Source organism: Crassostrea angulata, unplaced genomic scaffold (genome assembly GCF_025612915.1).
Source record: "Crassostrea angulata isolate pt1a10 unplaced genomic scaffold, ASM2561291v2 HiC_scaffold_102, whole genome shotgun sequence".
Taxonomy (NCBI): Eukaryota; Metazoa; Mollusca; class Bivalvia; order Ostreida; family Ostreidae; genus Magallana; species Magallana angulata.
Genome location: NW_026441657.1, coordinates 248,632 through 271,024, shown reverse-complemented (window position 1 = coordinate 271,024; position 22,393 = coordinate 248,632). Strand labels below are relative to the sequence as shown.

The 22,393-nt window shown below is 35.3% G+C and overlaps 2 protein-coding genes across 2 annotated transcripts; one reads left to right on the top strand and one right to left on the bottom strand.

The window, feature by feature from the left end:
- Window positions 1-2,700: 2,700 nt before the first annotated feature.
- LOC128169153 (uncharacterized) lies at window positions 2,701-5,487 on the bottom strand. Its single transcript, XM_052835317.1, has 2 exons — window positions 5,454-5,487; window positions 2,701-3,372 (listed from the first exon to the last, which is right to left on the bottom strand). Exons 1-2 carry the CDS (start codon window positions 5,485-5,487, stop codon window positions 2,768-2,770), a joined length of 639 nt encoding a protein of 212 aa, XP_052691277.1. The 3' UTR covers window positions 2,701-2,767.
- Window positions 5,488-14,034: 8,547 nt separating this feature from the next.
- On the top strand, window positions 14,035-16,267 carry LOC128169142 (neuronal acetylcholine receptor subunit alpha-7-like). The gene has a single exon (XM_052835304.1). The coding sequence runs from the start codon at window positions 14,600-14,602 to the stop codon at window positions 15,911-15,913; it is 1,314 nt and encodes a 437-aa protein (XP_052691264.1). The 5' UTR covers window positions 14,035-14,599; the 3' UTR covers window positions 15,914-16,267.
- Window positions 16,268-22,393: the final 6,126 nt, after the last annotated feature.

The window sequence follows — 22,393 nt, the reverse complement described above, 5'->3', positions numbered from 1 at the left end:
GTGAAAAGGACATTTCCTGATTATCAAATATGGATAATAATACTTCATAAAATAAGGGGCCAATATGACTCCAAAAACATTTATAGAACTCGCATGGTATTCCATCTAAACCTGGAGACTTGTTATTTTTCATGTTAAAAACCGCTTCTTTACATTCGTCTATTGATGGTATTGTATCAAGATTTTGTTTTTCATTTTCATCTAGTGTTGGGCAATGTATATCATTTAAATAGTTTGATATGTTATTGTCTTCGATTGACGTACTTTTATAAAGTTTTTCATAAAAATTACACATTTCGTTCAAGATTTCAGATTTGGAAGAAAACGTCCCATTATCATTGTTTATTTCATAAATTGTATTGTTTATCTGATTTTTCTTTTCCATACTGAGGAAAAAATTTCTATTTCTTTCACCTTGTTCTATCCACTGAGCTTTCGACCTAATTTGTGCACCTTTTGCTATTTGATTGTACATATCATCTAATTCTTTTTCAAGAGTTCTTTTTTCATTCATGTTAATTAGGACACTTGGAAGATTTTCAATTACTTCAATTTTATCTTCAGTAAGCTTAATCCTTAGTTTTATATTATTTTTTTATTGTTTAGCGTAATTCATTGAAAAATATCGGATTTTTTCTTTAAAAAGTTCCCATCTTGAGATTGAATCTAATGATTTATTTAAATCCTTAAATATATTAATGATTCCTTTTTTTGTATTCACCGTGTTCAAGGTGAGAAATGTTTAATTTCTAATACCCCGAACCCCGTTCTAATTTGTTAAGATCAACACAAGCTTTTAGATATGTATGATCGCTCATTCTCGTGTTTTTGTTATATGTACCTGGAATGCGTCTGATAATCATATATTTCGTCAAATCTAAAATTTCGTTACTAACAAATATGTAATCTATTCTGCTCTTATGGCAGTTGTCTGCATCGCACCACGTAAAACCATTTTTATCAGGATATTTATGTTACCAAATATCAACAGGATCTAATTTATGTAAGATTTCAGATAAGCGTTTCTGTGATTTATCATTTTTCTTTTCAAAACTACAATTAAAATAAAAATCACCACACAAAAACACTTTACTCCCCAGAATTGTATGCGTAGAAGTAAAAGACCTAAGTCTATTAAAAGTCTTTTTAAAATATTGATTTTAATGGCCCTTGGGTCAGGGGTTCTTGTTTTAGAGGGGGGCTCTTGTGATTAAATAGTGAAAATGCATAAATTCTTTGAAAATATTCTCCTCTGCTCTAGGGTATTAAGCCCATTTTCTAAGTACATAGTCATGATGAGGGAGAATGCCTCTTTAAAAAAAATTGGGAATTTCATGGCTCCCGTGTGAAGGGTTCTAGGGTAAGGATGGGACTCTAATGAATATATAATGAAAATGCATTATTACTTTAAAAATCTTAGTATTTTGCCAATGACATTAGAACATAATTATGATAAAAAAAGAACGCTTCTTTAAAAATTGGGAATTTCATGCATCCTGGGTCAGTAGTTCTGGTGTTAGGGCGAGGCTTTAATGATAATATATATTGAAAACATATTAATTATTCAATAACCCTTTTCTCTGCTCCTGAGTATTTAGCCAATAATATATAGTTATAATAAGGAAGAATGCTTCATTCAAAACTGTGAATTTCATGACCCCTGGATCAGAGGTTCTGGTGTTAAAGCGGGGCTCTAATAATTGCATATGGAAAATCAAAGTACTGAAGTACTGTCGGGAGTTGATTTTATTGATTATTATCAATTTTAAAATTAACGATATGTTATTTGGCCCGGCAAGTAGTTTCTAACCTGTGTTTGAATTTCGCACATTTCTGACAAGAATTTCGAAAAAAAAAAACGTATGAATCATGTTGCCTTATTAATCATGAAGCAATATATTATTGAACTCTAGTCTCGTCCATCCAGACGCTCGGCTGTCACCGTTTATACCCGACAACCAAGAGAGACTCTCTGCTTGTCGGAGATTTACGGAGACAGCCGAGCGTCTGGTTGAACGAAACTATATTTAACTCTGGCGTAGAAATACATGCAACTACAAATCACAATTAAATTGTTCGTACTATATAAAATCTGACTATTTTCAAGGCATTTATATATACTTTTCTTTTGAAAAACAATGGTTCAGCATACAGTACACCGAATTTATTTATTATCAAAAGACTACTGAAAGTGCTAAATAACATAAAATACAATACCAGTAAGAATAGACTTAAATTTTATTAAGTAATGGCGTAAATTGGCTACAGTGGTTCTCATATAATATTGCAGCATATTTACATCAGTGGGACTGCCGAACAACTGGCTCGCCCCCTACTACAACATTTCCATGTGTTGTCCCTGACGGGCAAGTAGCATGCTGGGTAAAACCGCAATTATGCTACCAACACAATGGCAACAATAAACTATATATTTACCTGATAGCTATTAAATCTTTATATTAACTTATTGTTTTAATAAATTGATATTTTTAAAAGAATTCAGAGTCTATGTTATACAAACCAACAACAACTTTTCAACAGAACACCATTCAACGTAAACAATCATAGTCCAAAGTTGGGAATTGAATGTGACGATTTCGCCACTGGGGCTCCCTGAATGAATGTGTAAATATGATTACACAATATTCAGGCAGCCCACCGCCACATAGTGGGGTAGGAACCTTCAATTCTATACCACTGTAGCCATAGCTAAACCTAGATATTCATATTCTCCCCTTCATGTCTTGACACAAGTTGACTTCAGAGTTTATGAAACTGGGAAGTGTCTGCTACTCCCGTCCCTAACAAAATATTCTAATGCCCCCTGAATATTGTTCAGAAAGAGGTAGTTTCCTAACTTAGACAAATGCACACCATCTGAACTGTAGAGGTTTTGGGGTTTGCCAATAAACTGGGGGTGTCTAATTATTCTCCCTCCACAAGCTAAAACCTCCTTCGCAGCTAACCTATTTACCCTATTTCTAGCTTGCTCCATACACCTAGGCCTCTGGGAGTACCTCCATGTTATTCGCGGCAATATGAAGGACCAGACAAGCTGACAGTCAGGGAAAACTGATGCCGTAAGTCTGATGTCCCACTTGACCCTGTACAACAATTTAGACAATGGAATTTGGCCCAAATCATTGCCATCACAATGTATAACAATAAATTGAGGAGAATCTTGCAATGTAGCTAGGTACCTCAACTTCTTGGCCACATCTACAAATTTTAAACCCCCATACCCCTGCCACCATAACTCAATCCCCATGCTTTTCAGTCCAAGGCTTGTTCCCCCAGGTCTTACTCTTGCTTCAATTGCTGCATGCTTTATGATTGAAGAACCAACTATCCAAACACTTGTACGATTAAGCTCTGAAATGTTAAAGAAAATTAACAAAGAGGTGAAAATTGTGTGAGTGGTGACCGTATGTATGTTTGAAAAACACTAGATTTCCACCTTCCTGCAATTTTGATTTCCTCATCAGACAACCCTCGCTGAAAAGCAGTAGTAGCTGCACCTATTCTAAATGAGTGAGATTTGTAAAAGTTTTTATCTAAACCAATAGCAGCGATTGCCTTATCTATAACTGCAGCAAACTGATATCTTGTCAAAGGTTTTCCCCCATAATGACAGAACAAAGGACCTGACAACTTTGGTCGAATCTGTAAAAAACTTAACATACACTTCACTGGGCAAATGCAGGAGTCATAGGAGTTGAGCACTATTGTTGTCCCCTTCCCTAATTGATCTGTTTTGGAAGACTTTATTGCAATGGCAAGCTGGTTGTTCTCCAATCTTACATCATTAATACCAAGTATTGAATGAGAATCATTGCCCTTACTCAATACTATTTCCTCTACTCTAAGGAAGGCAAAGAAAGCCAGGGTATATGCTGCAGTGAATAATTTAGATTCATAAGTATTAGAACAAATATTGCACAATGCCCCAACAATTCTACCAAGAATTTGCTCTGTAATTGGAAGCCTACTATCTGCTTTTCCCTTCAATCTCCTAAGCCCATCAAGTAACTTTGAAACTATGAAACTATTGGTTGTGTTAAGATAACCATTGATTTTGCATTGATACCCAATGGCTGCAATGTAATTTCTTGCTGTGGATTCAGCATAGCCATTTAATGACAGATGAGCTATAAAATTCACAATATGGACTTGAGGAGGTGGCCAAATATTTGAAATATTAGCTTTAATTCGAAAATGTTCAAATGCATTCAACCCTGTGCTATATGCAGATGTTGTATTAGGCGAAATGGCTGCCCTTAACAATCTAGATGCTTCACCTGCAAGATTAGCCTCCGAAACTCTAAAGGGATCTTCTCCGGATCCTTCTTTGCTAGTGGTGCCAATCGATGAAACCTTTCCCACTGTTTGCGAGAAATGGCATCTGATACAGAATTATCTATGCCAGGAATATGTTTAGCTTTAAATGTAATATGAAATTGCATCAACATCAAGACCAACTCCCCGAGTAGGGACATGATTCTCTTGGACCTTGAAGACTGTGTATTAATAATGCTTACTAAAGCAATGTTATCAGTATAAAACTGAATTTTCTTAGAACTGAAGTGCCTAGCCCATGTCATTACTGATAATACAATGGGAACCAACTCAAGGAAAGTAATATCTCTCATCACTGCTTCATTCTCCCAATCAAGTGGCCATTCAAAATACATCCAACTATTTTGAAAAAAACAACCACAGCCCAGACCAATAGATCCCGCACTGTCAGTATACAGCTGTAACACTCTCGAATTGACCCATTCCTGCTGTGGAAAGAAAGTTACCCCATTAAAGTTATTCAAAAAACCAAGCCACATGAGCATGTCCTCCCTAACTGCCTTAGATATCCTTATCTTAAAATTTGGGTTAGCTACTCCAATTAAGGCATCATAGAATCTCCTATTAAATGCTCTGCTTCCCCTAACAGCTTTACTGAAGAAGTTTAATTTACCAACTAATGATTCTAGTTCCTTCCTTTTGACCTTCTTTCTATCAATCAAAATTTTTAATAAACCTTTTAATTCTAGAATCTTTGATGTAGGAATTCTAATACACCTTTGGACAGTATCAATTTCTAAACCAAGAAAAATAGGAGAAGTCACTGGACCCTGTGTTTTATCATCTGCCAGTGGAATACCAAATTCATTACATGTTTGCTTAAAGATTTCCATCAAAGTCCTACATTCTCCAGTTTGTTTTCTTCCAGCAAATATGAAATCATCTAAATAATGTTCTAATGTGGATAAACCTGCCTTTTCTTTAACAACCCACTGCAAAAAAAGTTGAAAACTTTTCAAATATAGCACATGATATTGAGCAGCCCATTGGTAAACACTTGTCAAAGTAAAATTGATTCTTAAACTTAAATCCTAGCAAATCAAAGTCCCCTGGATGTATTGGTAACAAACGAAAAGCATTTTTGATATCCACCTTACCTAACTCAGCTGAGGGCCCTAACATGGCTATCATATCAACAACTGTATCAAAAGCAGTATATTTGACTGAGCATGTACTTGGATCAATAAAAAAATTAATTCCCTGTGATGGAGGGTATGACAAATGAGTTATCATTCTCCAGCCACCACTGGATTTGGGTACTAAGCCTATAGGGGAAATATGAATATTTGGCATTGGGGGATGTGAAAAGGGACCCATTACTCTTCCTTCTCTAATTTCTTTGCATATTTTGTCTTCTAATTGAGCTTGGAGTTGGTCAGCTGATAATAAATTATTTGAAAAAACACCAATTCTAGGACCTTGATAATTAAGCATAAAACCATATGTAAAACCTTGAAATATTTCATTTGCAACCTGACTAATAGGATACTTGTCTAGATAAATGGACATATGCGAGACATTGATTGGGGTGCGACCTAGGTCCCATAAACCTGGGGGTTGAAAATCTAGAGGGTCTTGTGAAATTGGCTCCCTGTGGTCTAAAGCCTTGCTGATGTCCTGGCCTTGATGCTTGTCTTGGGCTGAAAAAGGACTGCCTATTTGACACATGTATGGACATAGGACAGTTAATCATGCAGTGGCCCTGCCCACATTTAATACAACTGTGGTCATACACACATTGCTTTTTAAAGCAGAATCCCTGGAAATTAAAATTGTAACACTTATTCCCATTGTAGGCCCCTGATGCTAATGAATTTTGCTGCCCACCTACTATGTACATAACCCATAACTCAGAGTCGACTGAAGTCCAAGACTTAGCAGGGTCCATTGCAATTTTTAACCGGAACTGTTCATCATACAACTTCCAACCTGCAGACCTTTCAGCCCCTGTCCTAACATCATGCATATATTTCAGCATGTCTTGAAATTTGCTTACATGAACAGATGTAAATACACTAACATAGATCAAGAATGCATCCGTCCATTTTTCAATGGAGGTTATTTTTACTGCAGACCTTGATTTACTGACCATTTGACCATCATTTCCAACAACAAGAACTCTTTCACTAACTGTATCTTCAATGTTTGAATTTTTCAACAACAAGGCCAGATCTACATATTTCCCTTCAACAATTTTCATTCGTAATGATTCGCTCACAGTGTGCCCCAAAGAAAATTGAATGGAGTTTATCGGTGTTGGTGTTACACCCACCGTTTCTATGCTAACGCTATCCAACACATTAGTACCTTCAGCATGCTTCACCGGAACAAGATTCGAGGTCTGTGGTACATCTATGGTGGCCCGGTCCTTCTTCCGTTTTCCATGGTTGGTGCGCGGCTCGACTTCCACGTGCACGTCGGCCTGTGGCTGACTTGGTTTTCGTTAAGGCATTCTTAATCTTTGCAAAAGGGGCTCAAAAATTAAAATAAAACTGTTCAAGAGACAAATTTAATTGAGCATTCCAACTAATTATAATTTTTTACGTGATTTTAACAAACCATACGATGGCCGCATGGCATATCCTACCAGATATCTATCAAGAGCTATTAAATCCGTAAATATCTCTAAAACAAATAGTCATCGGCGAAATATAATAACACAATGATGACTGTAAAGTTAATATCAACAACTTGTCTGTGTATAATTATAATATTAAACAAACTAACAAATAATAATTCAAAAAATTATCTTCATCAACTTTAACCGACCTCACTGAAGCTGATCAAAATAGAAAAGGAAGTGACCACGTAAACACGGGTTATCAACCGTAAACAAAATATATTTCCGGAAAGTCAACAATGTTCCGAATAGTACAATGATAGATTTTGAGAATGTTAATTATATAAGTCCTAGGTAAATTTTAGGATTATAAATAAACTTGCTTTGATAACGGCACATATTTACAGACAAGCTGAAATATGTGCTATTATTTTCGAGATCTACGTCTTTTCAGCGGTGATGATTTGTACTTAGGTCCAAACACTGTTTCACTTTCGGTTTGCCAGAGTAACTGCATAGGAGAGTTGATTGAGTTCAACTCCCAAAAATCTTGTTTTCAAATCTTTTCCTCTGCTCCCGGGTTATATGCCCGTAAAATAAGTATATAGTTATAATGAGGAAGAATGCCTCTTTCAAAATTGTGAATTCCATCCCCCCGTGTCACGGGTTGTAGTGTTATAGCAGGACTCTTATGAATAGGTAGTAAAATGCATTATTCCTTAAAAATCTTCAAAAAAATCTGCTTCTGTGTATTTAACCAGTGAACTAAGGACATAGTTATGATGAGGAAGAATGCCTCTTCCAAAAAAGTCAATATGTGTATATATATGTATACGAAAATGTAAATTGTGGGAATTTTACATTTAAATGAACCGTGTAATGTTTATAATGCGTATATTGTATGTATTATATGTATACAAAGTGAATACCGGTATACTAGTATATAATATCATGTAGACAAACATAATTTATTTCTTCATATATGAATTTGTGCACGAAATGTTGTGTTCATAGCTTAATCATATAAACAAACTGCATGTATACATGTATTTGTGAATATTACATTTGCACAAACTATAAAGTAGCATAATTTCTACGTGCTCTAAAACATAAATATTTTATGGAAGAGGTAATATTATTTTGTTACTTGTAACTGTATTAAAGTCTTTTTTTCTCATAAAATTGAAATGATTTTGCCTCACCTGTTTTAAAACAACTAAAGACCAAAGTTCACGATTTCAAACTGTCTTTTTTATGAAATGTACACAAGTAAGTAAATTATGAACATTTGTGTGTTAATTGTATGTTGGGTTTTTTTGCCTCAAATGTTTAAAGATAATGATACTATTTACATCAAGATTATATTACTTTCTTTTGAACTATTTAAAAATAAAATAAAATGCAACAAATGTCGCAATTTTGAACAACTATATGTAAACGAAAACATTTTATTTGAAACATTTCCAAATCTCCCGATTTCAGTAAATATTTATTAAGAAATTGATGAATTGCTGCACCCTGTTATTTTTCACGGTAAACTACGAAATTGTCACAATGGGAATTTCTGTTATCTCTCTTTAACTGCAAAACCTCACCTTGACCGACTTTGATTTTCTTTGTGCATGCTTTTGCACATTAATGTAAAAAATAGATATCTGAGAGACTCTTCTACAACTTTGTCATATATGAACGTAGCAATTACAACGTGGTAAAATGAAATAAAAACATTATACCTATGCTTCGGATGTATTGCATTTTTGAGTATTAATTACATGTTTAGCTCAATATACTAGGATATTACTCATGTAATAAATTTTTGATATAACATTGTGTATTCGTACGCAACGTGACGTCATAATTAAACATTACATGGTTTAAGCAGTTGATTAAAATAAACAGCAATATAAAACGTTCACTGGGTTGTGAACTTGGTTGGTCACTTGATCAAATCCTGTGAACCCCGAAGGGCTTTTAAGAAGATTTGATCACGTACCAACCAAGCGCATATCCCGGTGAACTAGCAGTGAGCGGCCACCGCGCTTACCACTTGGCCATCTAGGCAAGATTTTTTTTTTTGATCATACTAGTGTTTTCGTTTAAGGTGGTGTTGACCATAGTTCAGAAATCCTCTTACCTGGGTTGAAACTTTACTAGAGCTAGCTGTTTGATATGATTTGATTATAAGGGTACCTGCCCTTGTCATACTGTTTCCAGTTACAATTTTAATGATTAATAAAACAATATGTCGTTTGCTGTCTGCTCAGCTTTAATTTTATTTATAATGAATGATATTAAAGATCACTGTTGGGTACCGTTACACGTATTTTTGTACCTACTAACTTTCATACGCCCCCCCCCCCCCCCCCCATGTAGGTTGACATTTGTGACACACACCTATGTAAAGCCTGTGTGGGGAACACCTCTCAGATCTATCCAAAGAACACAAAGTGATTTCATTTGAAAACCGGAGATCTAATTCCCTATGAACAATGTGACATTCTTAGTAAACTCTGCATTTTTTGAGAACATTATGGATATAACCAAAAGACATTGATAAACATATTGAGGGCAAAAAAAAGAACTTTTACAGAGCGAAATGCAAAAATAAGAGACAACAGCTATAGATAAACATAAAAAAAAACCTGCGCTGAAAAATAGACACCATTAAACAGTATTTGAAATCTGATCTCTATTAAATAGAGGTGTATACACAAATAAACAGGAAAATGAAATCATATGCATCATATCATCGTTTCTGAAATCACACAGACCATTGCTGATCTGAAGAAGTTACTGGACTCTAATGATGTCAGCTGTGTCTCTGCCTACAAATCCAGTATTGTGGACTTCAGAAGAGTACCCCCTAAACTCAGTTTCCTTAACAGGCTTCACTCCTTGCAAAAAAATTAAGGAACAGCTTCGTCAACAGTTTGGTTTTTTCTATCAAAACAAATGAAGAAATCTATACTATGAATTATCCGGGTGTTGGGTCCTCTTCCCCGGACAAACCGCTCAATGACGTGTCACGGATCATCACAGATATAAACACGAAATATGGAGTTATGGAATCTCTAATGAAATACTCAGCGTGTCCTGTCTAAGAGATGAGGAAGTGTCCAGAACAAAAAGATGCATCTCTACAACTTGCAGAGGGAACTAGTGAAGTCAGTCCAAACCAAGTCAGAGAACAAGCCATGGGACATAGCAGTAACATGGAATGGAGATCTAGTTTCAAAGATAAAAATCTTTTGCTGCGGGGTCCATGCTAGAGAGTGTAAACAATGCTACTGTTGTCATGTGTGTATAGCTAGAAACAATGCTACTGTTGTCATGTGTGTATAGCTAGAAACAATGCTACTGTTGGCGTGTGTGTATAGCTAGAAACAATGCTACTGTTGGCATGTGTGTATAGCTAGAAACAATGCTACTGATGTCATGTGTGTATAGCTAAAAACAATGCTACTGTTGCCATGTGTGTATAGCTAGAAACAATGCTACTGTTGTCATGTGTGTATAGCTAGAAACAATGCTACTGTTGTCATGTGTGTATAGCTAGAAACAATGCTACTGTTGTCGTATGTGTATGGTTCATAATATGGCTAGACACAATGCTACTGTTGTCGTGTGTGTATGGTTCATAATATGGCTAGAAACAATGCTACTGTTGGCGTGTGTGTATAGCTAGAAACAATGCTACTGTTGTCATGTGTGTATAGCTAGAAACAATGCTACTGTTGTCATGTGTGTATAGCTAGAAACAATGCTACTGTTGTCGTGTGTGTATGGTTCATAATATGGCTAGACACAATACTACTGTTGTCATGTATGTATAGCTAGAAACAATGCTACTGTTGTCATGTGTGTATAGCTAGAAACAATGCTACTGTTGTCGTATGTGTATGGTTCATAATATGGCTAGACTCAATGCTACTGTTGTCATGTGTGTATAGATAGAAACAATGCTACTGTTGTCATGTGTGTATGGTTAATAATATGGCTAGACTCAATGCTACTGTTGTCGTGTGTGTATGGTTAATAATATGGCTAGACTCAATGCTACTGTTGTCGTGTGTGTATGGTTCATAATATGGCTAGACACAATGTTACTGTTGTCGTGTGTGTATAGTTCATAATATGGCTAGACACAATGTTACTGTTGTCCTGTGTGTATGGTTCATAATATGGCTAGACTCAATGCTACTGTTGTCATGTGTGTATAGATAGAAACAATGCTACTGTTGTCATGTGTGTATGGTTAATAATATGGCTAGACTCAATGCTACTGTTGTCGTGTGTGTATGGTTAATAATATGGCTAGACTCAATGCTACTGTTGTCATGTGTGTATACTGTAAACGTGGTTATATTGACGAGTTCAAAATTTGACGATTTTTTTGTAAGAGACAATTGGCGAGTTTTAATTTTGACGAATTTTTTAATAAGAGTAAGAGTTATCTATCTTTGATTTCTTATAATGCCAGGGTTAGAGTTATCTTTCTTGATTAAATTGTATTCTAAGGCTATAGTCATCTCTCTTAAATTGCAATAATTAGCGACCACTGCATGCCTTTGGCTATTTTTCTAATTTCAAAAGTTGAACACATATCAAATTATGTTTTGCTAAATTGAGCAAACTAATCTCATTCACGATGTTGCGTTGGTTGAAAACGGCTGCGGTAAAACCAGGCTTGCCTGATCCACAAAAAGCAAACACGCCCGAGAAAAAAAATTTAATTGAAAATGTGAATGAAAGTGTGGAAAAGGAGATGTTAACCTGTAGTCCATCTAGCCCAAGTGGTAGCAGAAAACGTAAACGTGGTAATTACGAACGATTTTCACCTGAAACTAAAGCTAAAATAGCGCGCTATGCCATTAACCACGGAGCATCAAAAGCTGCGAGATATTATTCAACGACGCTAAATAAAAATGTCCAGGAAAGCACAGTTCGACGTTTTAAAACGGCATATCTGTTAGAATCCAAAAGAAATGATGGCTCGCCCATAACCGCTCTTACACCCCAGAAACGAGGAAGGCCACCACTACTCGGAAACCTGGATGAAGACGTTCAAGATTATATTAAAGATTTGCGCATTTCAGGAGGGATTATCAATACCAACATCGTTCGCTGTATTGGCCGTGGCGTTTTACTTCATAAAGACAAATTTCAACTGGAGGAGTTTGGTGGGCCGGTATGTCTTAGCAAAGAGTGGGCACGCTCAGTTCTTATACGTATAGTCAAAATTAACACATCGTCAACATTTCCACGTTTACAGTAGCTAGAAACAATGCTACTGTTGTCGTGTGTGTATGGTTCATAATATGGCTAGACACAATACTACTGTTGTCGTGTGTGTATGGTTCATAATATGGCTAGACTCAATGCTACTGTTGTCGTGTGTGTATGGTTCATAATATGGCTAGACTCAATGCTACTGTTGTCGTGTGTGTATGGTTCATAATATGGCTAGACACAATGTTACTGTTGTCCTGTGTGTATGGTTCATAATATGGCTAGAAACAATGCTACTGTTGTCGTATGTGTATGGTTCATAATATGGCTAGACACAATGTTACTGTTGTCGTGTGTGTATGGTTCATAATATGGCTAGATACAATGCTACTGTTGTCGTGTGTGTATGATTCATAATATGGCTAGACACAATGCTACTGTTGTCATGTGTGTATAGCTAGAAACAATGCTACTGTTGTCATGTGTGTATAGCTAGAAACAATGCTACTGTTGTCATGTGTGTATAGCTAGAAACAATGCTACTGTTGTCATGTGTGTATAGCTAGAAACAATGCTACTGTTGTCATGCTGTTGTCATGTGTGTATAGTTAGAAACAATGCTACTGTTGTCATGTGTGTATAGCTAGAAACAATGCTACTGTTGTCATGTGTGTATAGCTAGAAACAATGCTACTGTTGTCGTGTGTGTATGGTTCATAATATGGCTAGACACAATGCTACTGTTGTCGTATGTGTATGGTTCATAATATGGCTAGACACAATGTTACTGTTGTCGTGTGTGTATGGTTCATAATATGGCTAGATACAATGCTACTGTTGTCGTGTGTGTATGGTTCATAAGATGGCTAGACACAATGCTACTGTTGTCATGTGTGTATAGCTAGAAACAATGCTACTGTTGTCATGTGTGTATAGCTAGAAACAATGCCACTGTTGTCGTGTGTGTATGGTTCATAATATGGCTAGATACAATGCTACTGTTGTCGTGTGTGTATGGTTCATAAGATGGCTAGACACAATGCTACTGTTGTCATGTGTGTATAGCTAGAAACAATGCTACTGTTGTCATGTGTGTATGATTCATAATATGGCTAGAAACAATGTGCTCCATGATCTTGCAACAGATTCACGTCAGTGGAATTGGTCGGTAGTTCTCAGCCTTACATCTATCATCTTGTTTTGAAGACTGGGCTGACACTTACTTCTTTTGGCCATTCTATTGGTACCTCGCCTACGAATAGGAATCACCTGAAGATGATGGTGAAGATAGGTGCCACACTGTCTGCTAGTTCCTTTAACACTCTTGGCTTAGTCCTGTCTGGACCTGCTGCTTTATATGGATTCAGGTTTCTTATTAGTTAAAGGATGCATGCCATTACATGCATAATTAATTCTAATCCGACTGGATAGTCTTAACTCATAGGGAATTCAAGTGAGAATTCTTCAACACTGAATGGTTAGCTGACATTGTTAAATGTTTACTCTAACAGTCATTTGATTAAATTAGGATTTTTAGAACAATTGATTAAAAAAAAGTATTCAGGGATGACCCTAAGGAATAAAATCAGAAATACAACTCCCTCCTGTGGTTTTCCCTTGCTAAACCATTCGCTTCGATGGTTACAATATCCAGCGTCAGGTATAATTAGTTGGTGTGATATGATATTTTAATTTTAAAATTGCTTTATTCAATATAAATTGTAGTATTTAAAGCAATTTCACAATTCCAATAGCATAGAGTATCACACCAAATATATGAAAACATTGTACACAGTAATGATCGAATATTGCAGTTTCATTAAATATATTGTAACAAATGATGAAAAAGGAGATGAACCCAGTCATTGTCCGGCTCTTTACTGGCACTGCTATACATAAAGCGATCTACTGGTATTATATAACTGCGCTGATGTTTGATAGCACCCCAGATATATTGATATTTTGATCCTTTGTTTTTTTCTTATTTTCCAGTCACCGAGTAATTAGCAGATTGATGTTTACATTATTATTTTTTCCGATGGTGCTATTAATGAGACCTCTTACACAAGGACACTACTAAAATGTTGATCATAAGGACGTTAATAAACATTAAAAGACAGAGAGAAGGACAGCGAGCTCTTACTTCTTCTGTAATGAATGATCATTAAGCGAGATCAATTCTACCGTTCCAAGAAAGGAACTCACTTTCTGTAGGGCAGGATGTCACATGACTGTAATTGATGGCTGATCGGGACATTATGACCTATAATAAAGAAAACAAATTAAAAACTCTCCTTTAAAAGGGGATAATTGGATCATCCTAAAGTTGCGCAAGATTCTTAGATCTTGGTCTTTTACGCTGGTGGCTTAATGGACTAGGTAATGCGTCTGGCGACTTCTTCAGACTAAGTTTGCAAGAAAATCGTTGTCTGGGTGCCTCAGATACAAGTGAGGATGGCAGGGTGGTGGGTAGCTGTCCTGGCGGTGGTTCTACTGGTCCGTGTGTCTGTGTGTACCGACGCCAGGGTCCTAGAAAGCAGGCTCCTGTCTAACTACAGCGCCATCATCAAGCCGCGGAGGGACCAGAGTCAGTCTGTGCTGGTCAACATCACGTTCACCATGAACTCGCTGAGGACGGTGGAAGAGAGGTATCAGTTTATCACGTTCATGGGCTGGTTCATGGTCATTTGGCGGGACGACTTCTTGGTGTGGGACGAGCGGGAGTTCGGGGGACTTAAGTCCGTCAACATCCCGTACAACAAGGTCTGGGTGCCTGACGTCAGCATGTACTTCTCCGAGACCAACACCCATGACCTGGGGATCAACCCGTTCGTGTCTGTGTTCTCTAACGGGGTTGTGATGTGGTTCCCCGGGGACCAGTACACCATTGAGTGTCTGCTTGACATCCAAAAGTTCCCCTTTGACAAACAGTCGTGCGAGCTTCGAATAGCCGCCTGGCAAACCACAGACTGGATGCAGAAACTGGTCCCCATAAAGCGGGAAAACGAAATGGCACACTTGTCGGAAAATGGCGAATGGGAGGTGATGGGGATCGATATGAGGTCGGTTTTTATCCGGGAATTCAACATGACGGAGGTGCGCTACACGCTGGTGATGCGCAGGCGCCCTCTGTACGCGCTGATCAGTACGGTGTTTCCGGTGGTCCTCCTGGCAGTCCTCAATTCCTTAGCTCATAGTCTTCCCGTCACTTCCGGTGAGAGGATGACATATTGTCTGACTGTGTTACTCGCTTTTACTGTATTTCTTACCCTGTTTGAGGAAAACATGCCGCGGAAATCCACAAACATCCCGTTTTTGTCTTTGTATCTCTGTGTGCATCTTATTTCCAGCGTCCTCTCTATTTTTATATCAATCATAGTCATCAGAGACCGACATTTAGTTGTTAGGGCAGCGAACATGTTTCATAGGGAGTCTGTGCATCAAAATGTTTACGAAAACGATGCTTTTCAAGAATCGGTCGTAGAAGTTAATCATAAAGTATCGAAGAAGGTAGAGAATGATGATACAGCAAAAACTGATGAAAACTGTCACAAAACGCGGATCGACGTCGAGACAGAAAAAAATGAGCGTCCTCATGATGTATCAAGTATGGCGAATAATCCGTCCAATGGCAAGTCCTGCTTGTGTTATAACCGCCTATTGAAGAGGTATGAGATTTGTAACAGGGTGGACAAACTAATGATGAAAATCAGCGTGTCTTTCACCCTGGTCAGTACCGTGGCACTCGCCTTGTCTTTCTGTCTGTAGATTTTGCTTCCACTTCTGGCTAATTGAAGCAGACTGACAGAAGACAGACAGACAAACATAATTTTGTTCTGTCGGTGGTGAATGACTGGTACACAGTCGCGACAGTCGGAGAAACACCTGAAGCGACGTACGACGTTTTACACAGCATGCTATTAACGAAACCAGTAACTATTTGTGGCTTTTGCAGAAACCGTGATAGAATACCAACATCGTTTTGCTAGTTTTTGTTTATGCGTGTGGTTACAATTCTGTTTATTATATCTGACTTGGCTGATATTTTCTCCGTGCTGTAGGTCTCTTATTCTTTTACAGACGTCTCAGCTTTTATATATACCACTGAGCATTACGCTTCGAACACCCGTGGATGGATTTCAACCTCGCAACATTTGTTCGTTACCCCGTGTTTTCTATTCTTATTTAGTACGATTTAAAAAACAAAACATTATATCACAATATCTATTGTTGTTTTTGGCATATAGACATGTATATATAGTGATGTGAATTAGACTATTTGATTGATACCAATCTATTGTTGTTTATTGTCACGTGACCTTAAGTTACATTTGTAATATTGTGATTTTTTTTTCAAATAAAGAAAAAACCATTTACATAAGTGATTATTCCAAACTTTTTATAAAAATTTCATATTAAAAGCTAACACACGACAATACACACATCTCAGATTTAATCGCCAACATATTTTCAAAGATTACATCATAGGGTGGGGGAGGGAGACTTGTAATCACTCCCCACTTGTAGTACTATTTCTCACTATTTTATTTTAGAAGCATGAAAAAACTTATGCGATAAAGTAACAAAATGACGTTATAAAATTATTAAAATTTAGAGTTGCTTTTTTTTTTTTAAACTGTCGGGTTTATTCTTTTTTATTTTATTTTTTGTTATCAGTCCCTCTCCTCTTTTTCAAAATCCATGTCTTTGAACGGAGTTCTTATAGGCGCTATATGTACTGTAGTTAAGGGAGTATGGGACTCACACCAAAGTAATTAAAAAATTATAAAACTTGGTTCAATGGATAGCACTGCATTTCCTCTAACAGAATATAAAAAATATTAATAGGTCAATATGTTTGTTTCCATGGTAACGGTACCCAAACATACCCTTGTTGGAAATGCTCAAGCTCATTAAAATACACCGCTTGCAACAGAAATGAAGCAATGCTACAGTGTTTGCAATTATTTGATTTCATTTTTCTTATATGCTATGTATAACACATTAACAGAAGAATGATTTTTTACAAAAAATATTTTGTCAACGCCTCCTCAGTATTTTACAAACTGCAACCGAATTTCCTCTGCATAGTTCTAATTTGTTGCTTTTTGCGTTGACATTTAATGCAAAATGGTCAAAAAATATATTTAAATATAATTAAAAGTCTTATTTTTGATCTGAAATAAAATGTTCAAACGTTATGCTTTCACTGGAAAAGGAGAAACTCATATGTCAATGACTTAGATAAAAAGCTATTGCAGTCTGAATTTCCTCTGGTCTATTTTTTCAATTTCGCGCCATTTTCACTTAAACACTATTCTAATGTAGATAAATTAATCAATACCAACTTTTTGTTCAATAAACACTCAGTCAATTAATAATATCTTTATTACAATGCTAGTACTTTATAAAATTCAGCAAAAAAGTACAAAAATATTCATTTAAATCCCAAATTTCCTCTGTTTAACTTGAAATTTCTCTGTTAAAGTACAAATTTTTAAACTATTTGCACCTTATAACAAGATACCAGGTAGGAACAAAATAATTATAATAGGTACAAACAAATAAATATTTAATTTATGATTTCCTACATGTATCTCATAATTATTTTTTCAACTCTGAAACATATAAAAGGATCGAAATCAGCATTACATCATGTACAATATGCAAAGTACAAAGGGCGAATTTAATTTCAAGCCAATCGGTAGAACAACATCCATTACTGTTACAACCATATAATTATTATGGTATGAATTTTTTTTATACTAATCAAGTTTATACTGGACATTTAACTCCTCACATGTATATGCAATAAATCAACAGACTTATACAAATAATGCACCCAAATCAAAAGCCCTCTCAACATTATTACATGTGTTACCAATCTAGCATAAATAATGAAGCTGACAATTATCGCTCCAAAATGAACAACCCTCTCAACATTTGTATTACATATCTAACATAAATATTGAAGCGGACAAGAGCACAAGTCCTTGGCTTATCCTTGAGATACTGTATGACATTGAAAGTTAAAGTTTTGAGTTATTTTTCACAAAGTATAGATGGTTCCTTAAGATTTCTTTCACATGATTAGCATCCAATGTTTTACCAATATTTGTGTCAATGTTTATCCAAAGTTTGGAAATTATTGTGCTATCTTCATCACCAACTATTGTCTTTATACGACCAGACCCATCATGCACATCCTTGGCCATCTCTTCTATCATGTCACTCTCCATGGCCTTCGTAGTTCCGTTCCAGTTGATACTGCAATCGTGGTGACAAAGTGTTGACAAAGTACATGTGCGACAGGATTTCAATCTTGTTGAAAAGTTTTCTATTTTTCCAGAAAATGTCCTGATCATAGATGAATGACCTGAAAGATGAGAAATAGCATCAACTAAAATACTTATACAGAGAGAAATATCTAAACAAAAACTATAATTGTGACCTTCAAACACAAGGATTTCTTAGGATGTACAATTTATGGTTCATTAAGATTAGGGCTGGGACAATTCAGGGTTTATTCAATTTGTTCGATTTCTATTCAAAATGCTACAATTCATTTTATTTTTTTCGATTTGATTATATATTATATATCAGCCTTAATATTTCTCATTATAAATGAAATACTAATCTTGATCTTGTACATTCCTTTACTTAAGGATAACAAACAAAAAATTCATAAAAAAATTACATACTTTAGAATTTACTTATAAAATAAACAAACATTTGTAATAAATGACAGATTTTCAATTGGCACACTCATGCTTAGAGTATTAAACATAGTAAAATCAATGAAAATAAATGGCACAGTGATAATCTCTGGGACTATTGATTTCAGTCAACAATATATGGACTATTACAGTTAACTTTTACCCTGCTGTCAAATCATTGAATTTTGTGAGGTCTAATTTTTGGGGATTGTTATCATTCATTAAAGGTTCATTGGGATGCAATTTCATGGATTATTTTGCACAGTTAATGAAGATTTTGGGGGGTTTTTTTTGAGGGTTTTTTTGTGTGTGGGTTTTAATTTGTTCATATGAAAGAGTATACCCCTGAAATCCATTAAAATTAAACCAATCACAGAGATACCAATCGAAAGTACATGTAGTTTATGTAATTTATCAAATACCTGACAAACTGTTATGACTTCCCACTCTCTCTCTCTTCTGCCAACCAGCATATTTTTATATATAGCTCTTCTTCCTTAGGAGATCAATACAGTCTAAAAATGGCCACGACCATCGAGCTCTCTTAAATGCATATCTGCTTGCATCCCTAATTCCATCAAACTCCTCCACTGTCTCCAACCACAATCAGACATTGTGACAACTTCTTCATGGTCAACATCTGTAATATTAAGTTTCATAATCAGGAATTTTTGCACCATGAGAGAATATTAATTGGAACACCAATTGGTTGCCAAGTTGATCAGTAAAAAAAAAATATATGCATATGTACTTGATATTATAAAGGCATAAACAGAGGTTAACTCAGATTTAACAAACATATTAATATTTACTGGAAGAGGGACAGTTATCATTAGACACTGACTTCTAAAATCTTCATTTTTAAATTAGTCTCCAATTCAGATACATAAATATGTACATGCAAATCTTTCCACATGAAGAAGGGCATGGGGCTGGAATGGTTGCATTTGCATTAAATGGTTCTATTTTCCTAACAATGAAGACAATCATCCGATGAAAATTGACTGTTTTACTGAAATTTGATTTTTGACTTTTCAAATTAAATTTTTCTCTGGAGATATCTGAACACATATAACACCTAGTTTTATACAGGCTTTCAAACAATTCCCACTTAAGGTGGCTCTATACACCCACAGTTTATTCCAATTTTTAATAGAAAACCACAAAACATATACTTATTATGAAATATTAAAATGATGATAGGGATACTATAGGTATTTTTAAAGAATTTTCAAATGTTTTTTCTTGTTTTTGTAAAATAATTTTTAAAAAGTTAACTACTAAGAAATTGAGAGAAATGTTTTTGTCATATGATGGATATTTCCTTTGGACACCTAAAAATAAATATAATACTTCTTAACATTCAAAAATTTTATTATTACAATTTTTTTTAGTATCTCCCCAAAACATAATTTTTCATATTTTCTTACTCTGTTGACAAATCATCTGAAAAAGCTGCTTGATGTTATAAGAAAATGTATTTTAATAACCTTGACATAAAAAAATTGAATACAAATCATTGCAAATAAACACAAAAAATATTTTACATTTTATTTGGTATGAAAGTTCCTCAGGTAAGAGCTATCGTTCCTAAATCCCAGGGCCCAAACATCTTGGGGACTTTTCATATCTGAGTTAAAGAAAATTTCCTAAATATCACGATGGAATGATAAATACATACACATTTCATTATAGCCCTATATAAGTGAATTTATTCGCTTTAATGCAAAACTAAGTCAAATAAATAAAGGGGAAAATTGACTAATAGGATTTATGTATCCCAACCTGAGAGGAATTCAAAGCCACCCTCCCATCCCCGTATGATGGTTAGGAACATCTGTCAATATTAATGTGGATTAAAGTATATTATACATGTAATTAATATACTTTCACCGGTTTAGAATTTTCTTTCACAGTATTCAACCAAAATATACGTTTTAAAAAATTTTGGAAAGTTAAAAATTGTATTGTCCTCAACGGGATTTGAACTCATGACTCAAGTTTATAGTGAACCCACTAACCTACTGAGCTACGCTGTACGATATCAAAAATCGGAAAGAAAGTATTTAAAAAATTATACTTGATTTTATTGTTTTTTACGATAAATAATACGACACAATGTGAAGGTGTCAGATTACTTGTAAGTAATGATTTTTCCAATTAACAAATTAAATCTAAGACTATTCATTTTCCATATTCATTACCAACAAATTTTTTGATAGAGCGGTCCACATACAATTAGCCTCAGTTTAAATCAGCCAGTACCGGAATTGCATGCTACCAGATTTACATTTTTGCGTACTGCGTCATCAAAAAGTGGTGTATAGAGCCACCTTAATTATGTTCTGGTTTTTATCTTTAGTCCTAATTCGCGTGACTTCAAAGCATGCATTCATTTCAAGTGTTGTTAAATGCATTTATTCTGATTGTTTTGTCAATACAGATTGTAAAGAGCATCTTTCTAGAGATACATGTAAACAGGAACAGTTTAACACACACAGTGACGTACATCTCCTTGACAGAACTGGCAGCAATGTTTCCTGTTCTCCTTTTTTATAACCCTCTACAAATATACACCATTCTCCTCGATTTATCCGCAATGTTTAGGGTTTGAAGCTTGTTATCAATATTCATTTTTTGTTTGGAGGGGGGGGGGATATCTATAATATTCTATCATATTTAAGGGTTTACTCAGAATCATTAGGGTTGCATGGTCAAAACCACTCTAGATTAAAGGAAGATCAGTGTGCTGAAGCACAAAAATATAACACTATTTTTTATGGCGGGGGCGGGGGGGGGGGGGTAATGGGGGGAGGGGGGGGTAAGTCAATTTGAATATGTCTCCGAAAAACACTGTACATTAGTTTTATGACAATTACCTTGCAATTATTTGAGAATATTTGATATTTAATTAAACAGGTTCTGGTACTGGTGTTATATTTTATTACAATTTCAATTTTTCATTTAATACCAAATTATATTTTCATTGAAATTTTGTGAACATGTATTTACTTCAAAGCTGGGATTTATTTAATCATCTACTTTTTCTGGTATATTAATTTTTTTATTAGATTACAGTTTCAGTTTTCGGAAACTCCAAATTGATCCCCTTTAATTTGTTTGTTAGAAGCATAAAATAATAAAATATTCGTACAAATAGAATCAGTTTTCCACACGTCAGAACAATACATTCATTAATAATTTTGTAGTTTATGGGGGGGGGGGGGGGGTTCTGATCAACAAATGTGAAGTCATTGTTATATTCATCTAATTTTATATTAAAGGGATTATAAATTATTTCTTTTCTAATTACATGCATGGTAGTTTAAAAATATATTGGTGATATTTGAAATATTGACCATCCAACCTAAATATATAGCGATAAAATAAAGGGGTTTAAAAACTTATTAAAGTTCTAACTTCTAGATGTTTGTTTCTTTCATTTTTGCAAGCAGCAAAATTTATCTAAACTAGAAAATAAAGATCTGCTACTTTTCATTCCAATCATTTTTAGCCAGCAAAATAAAGATAC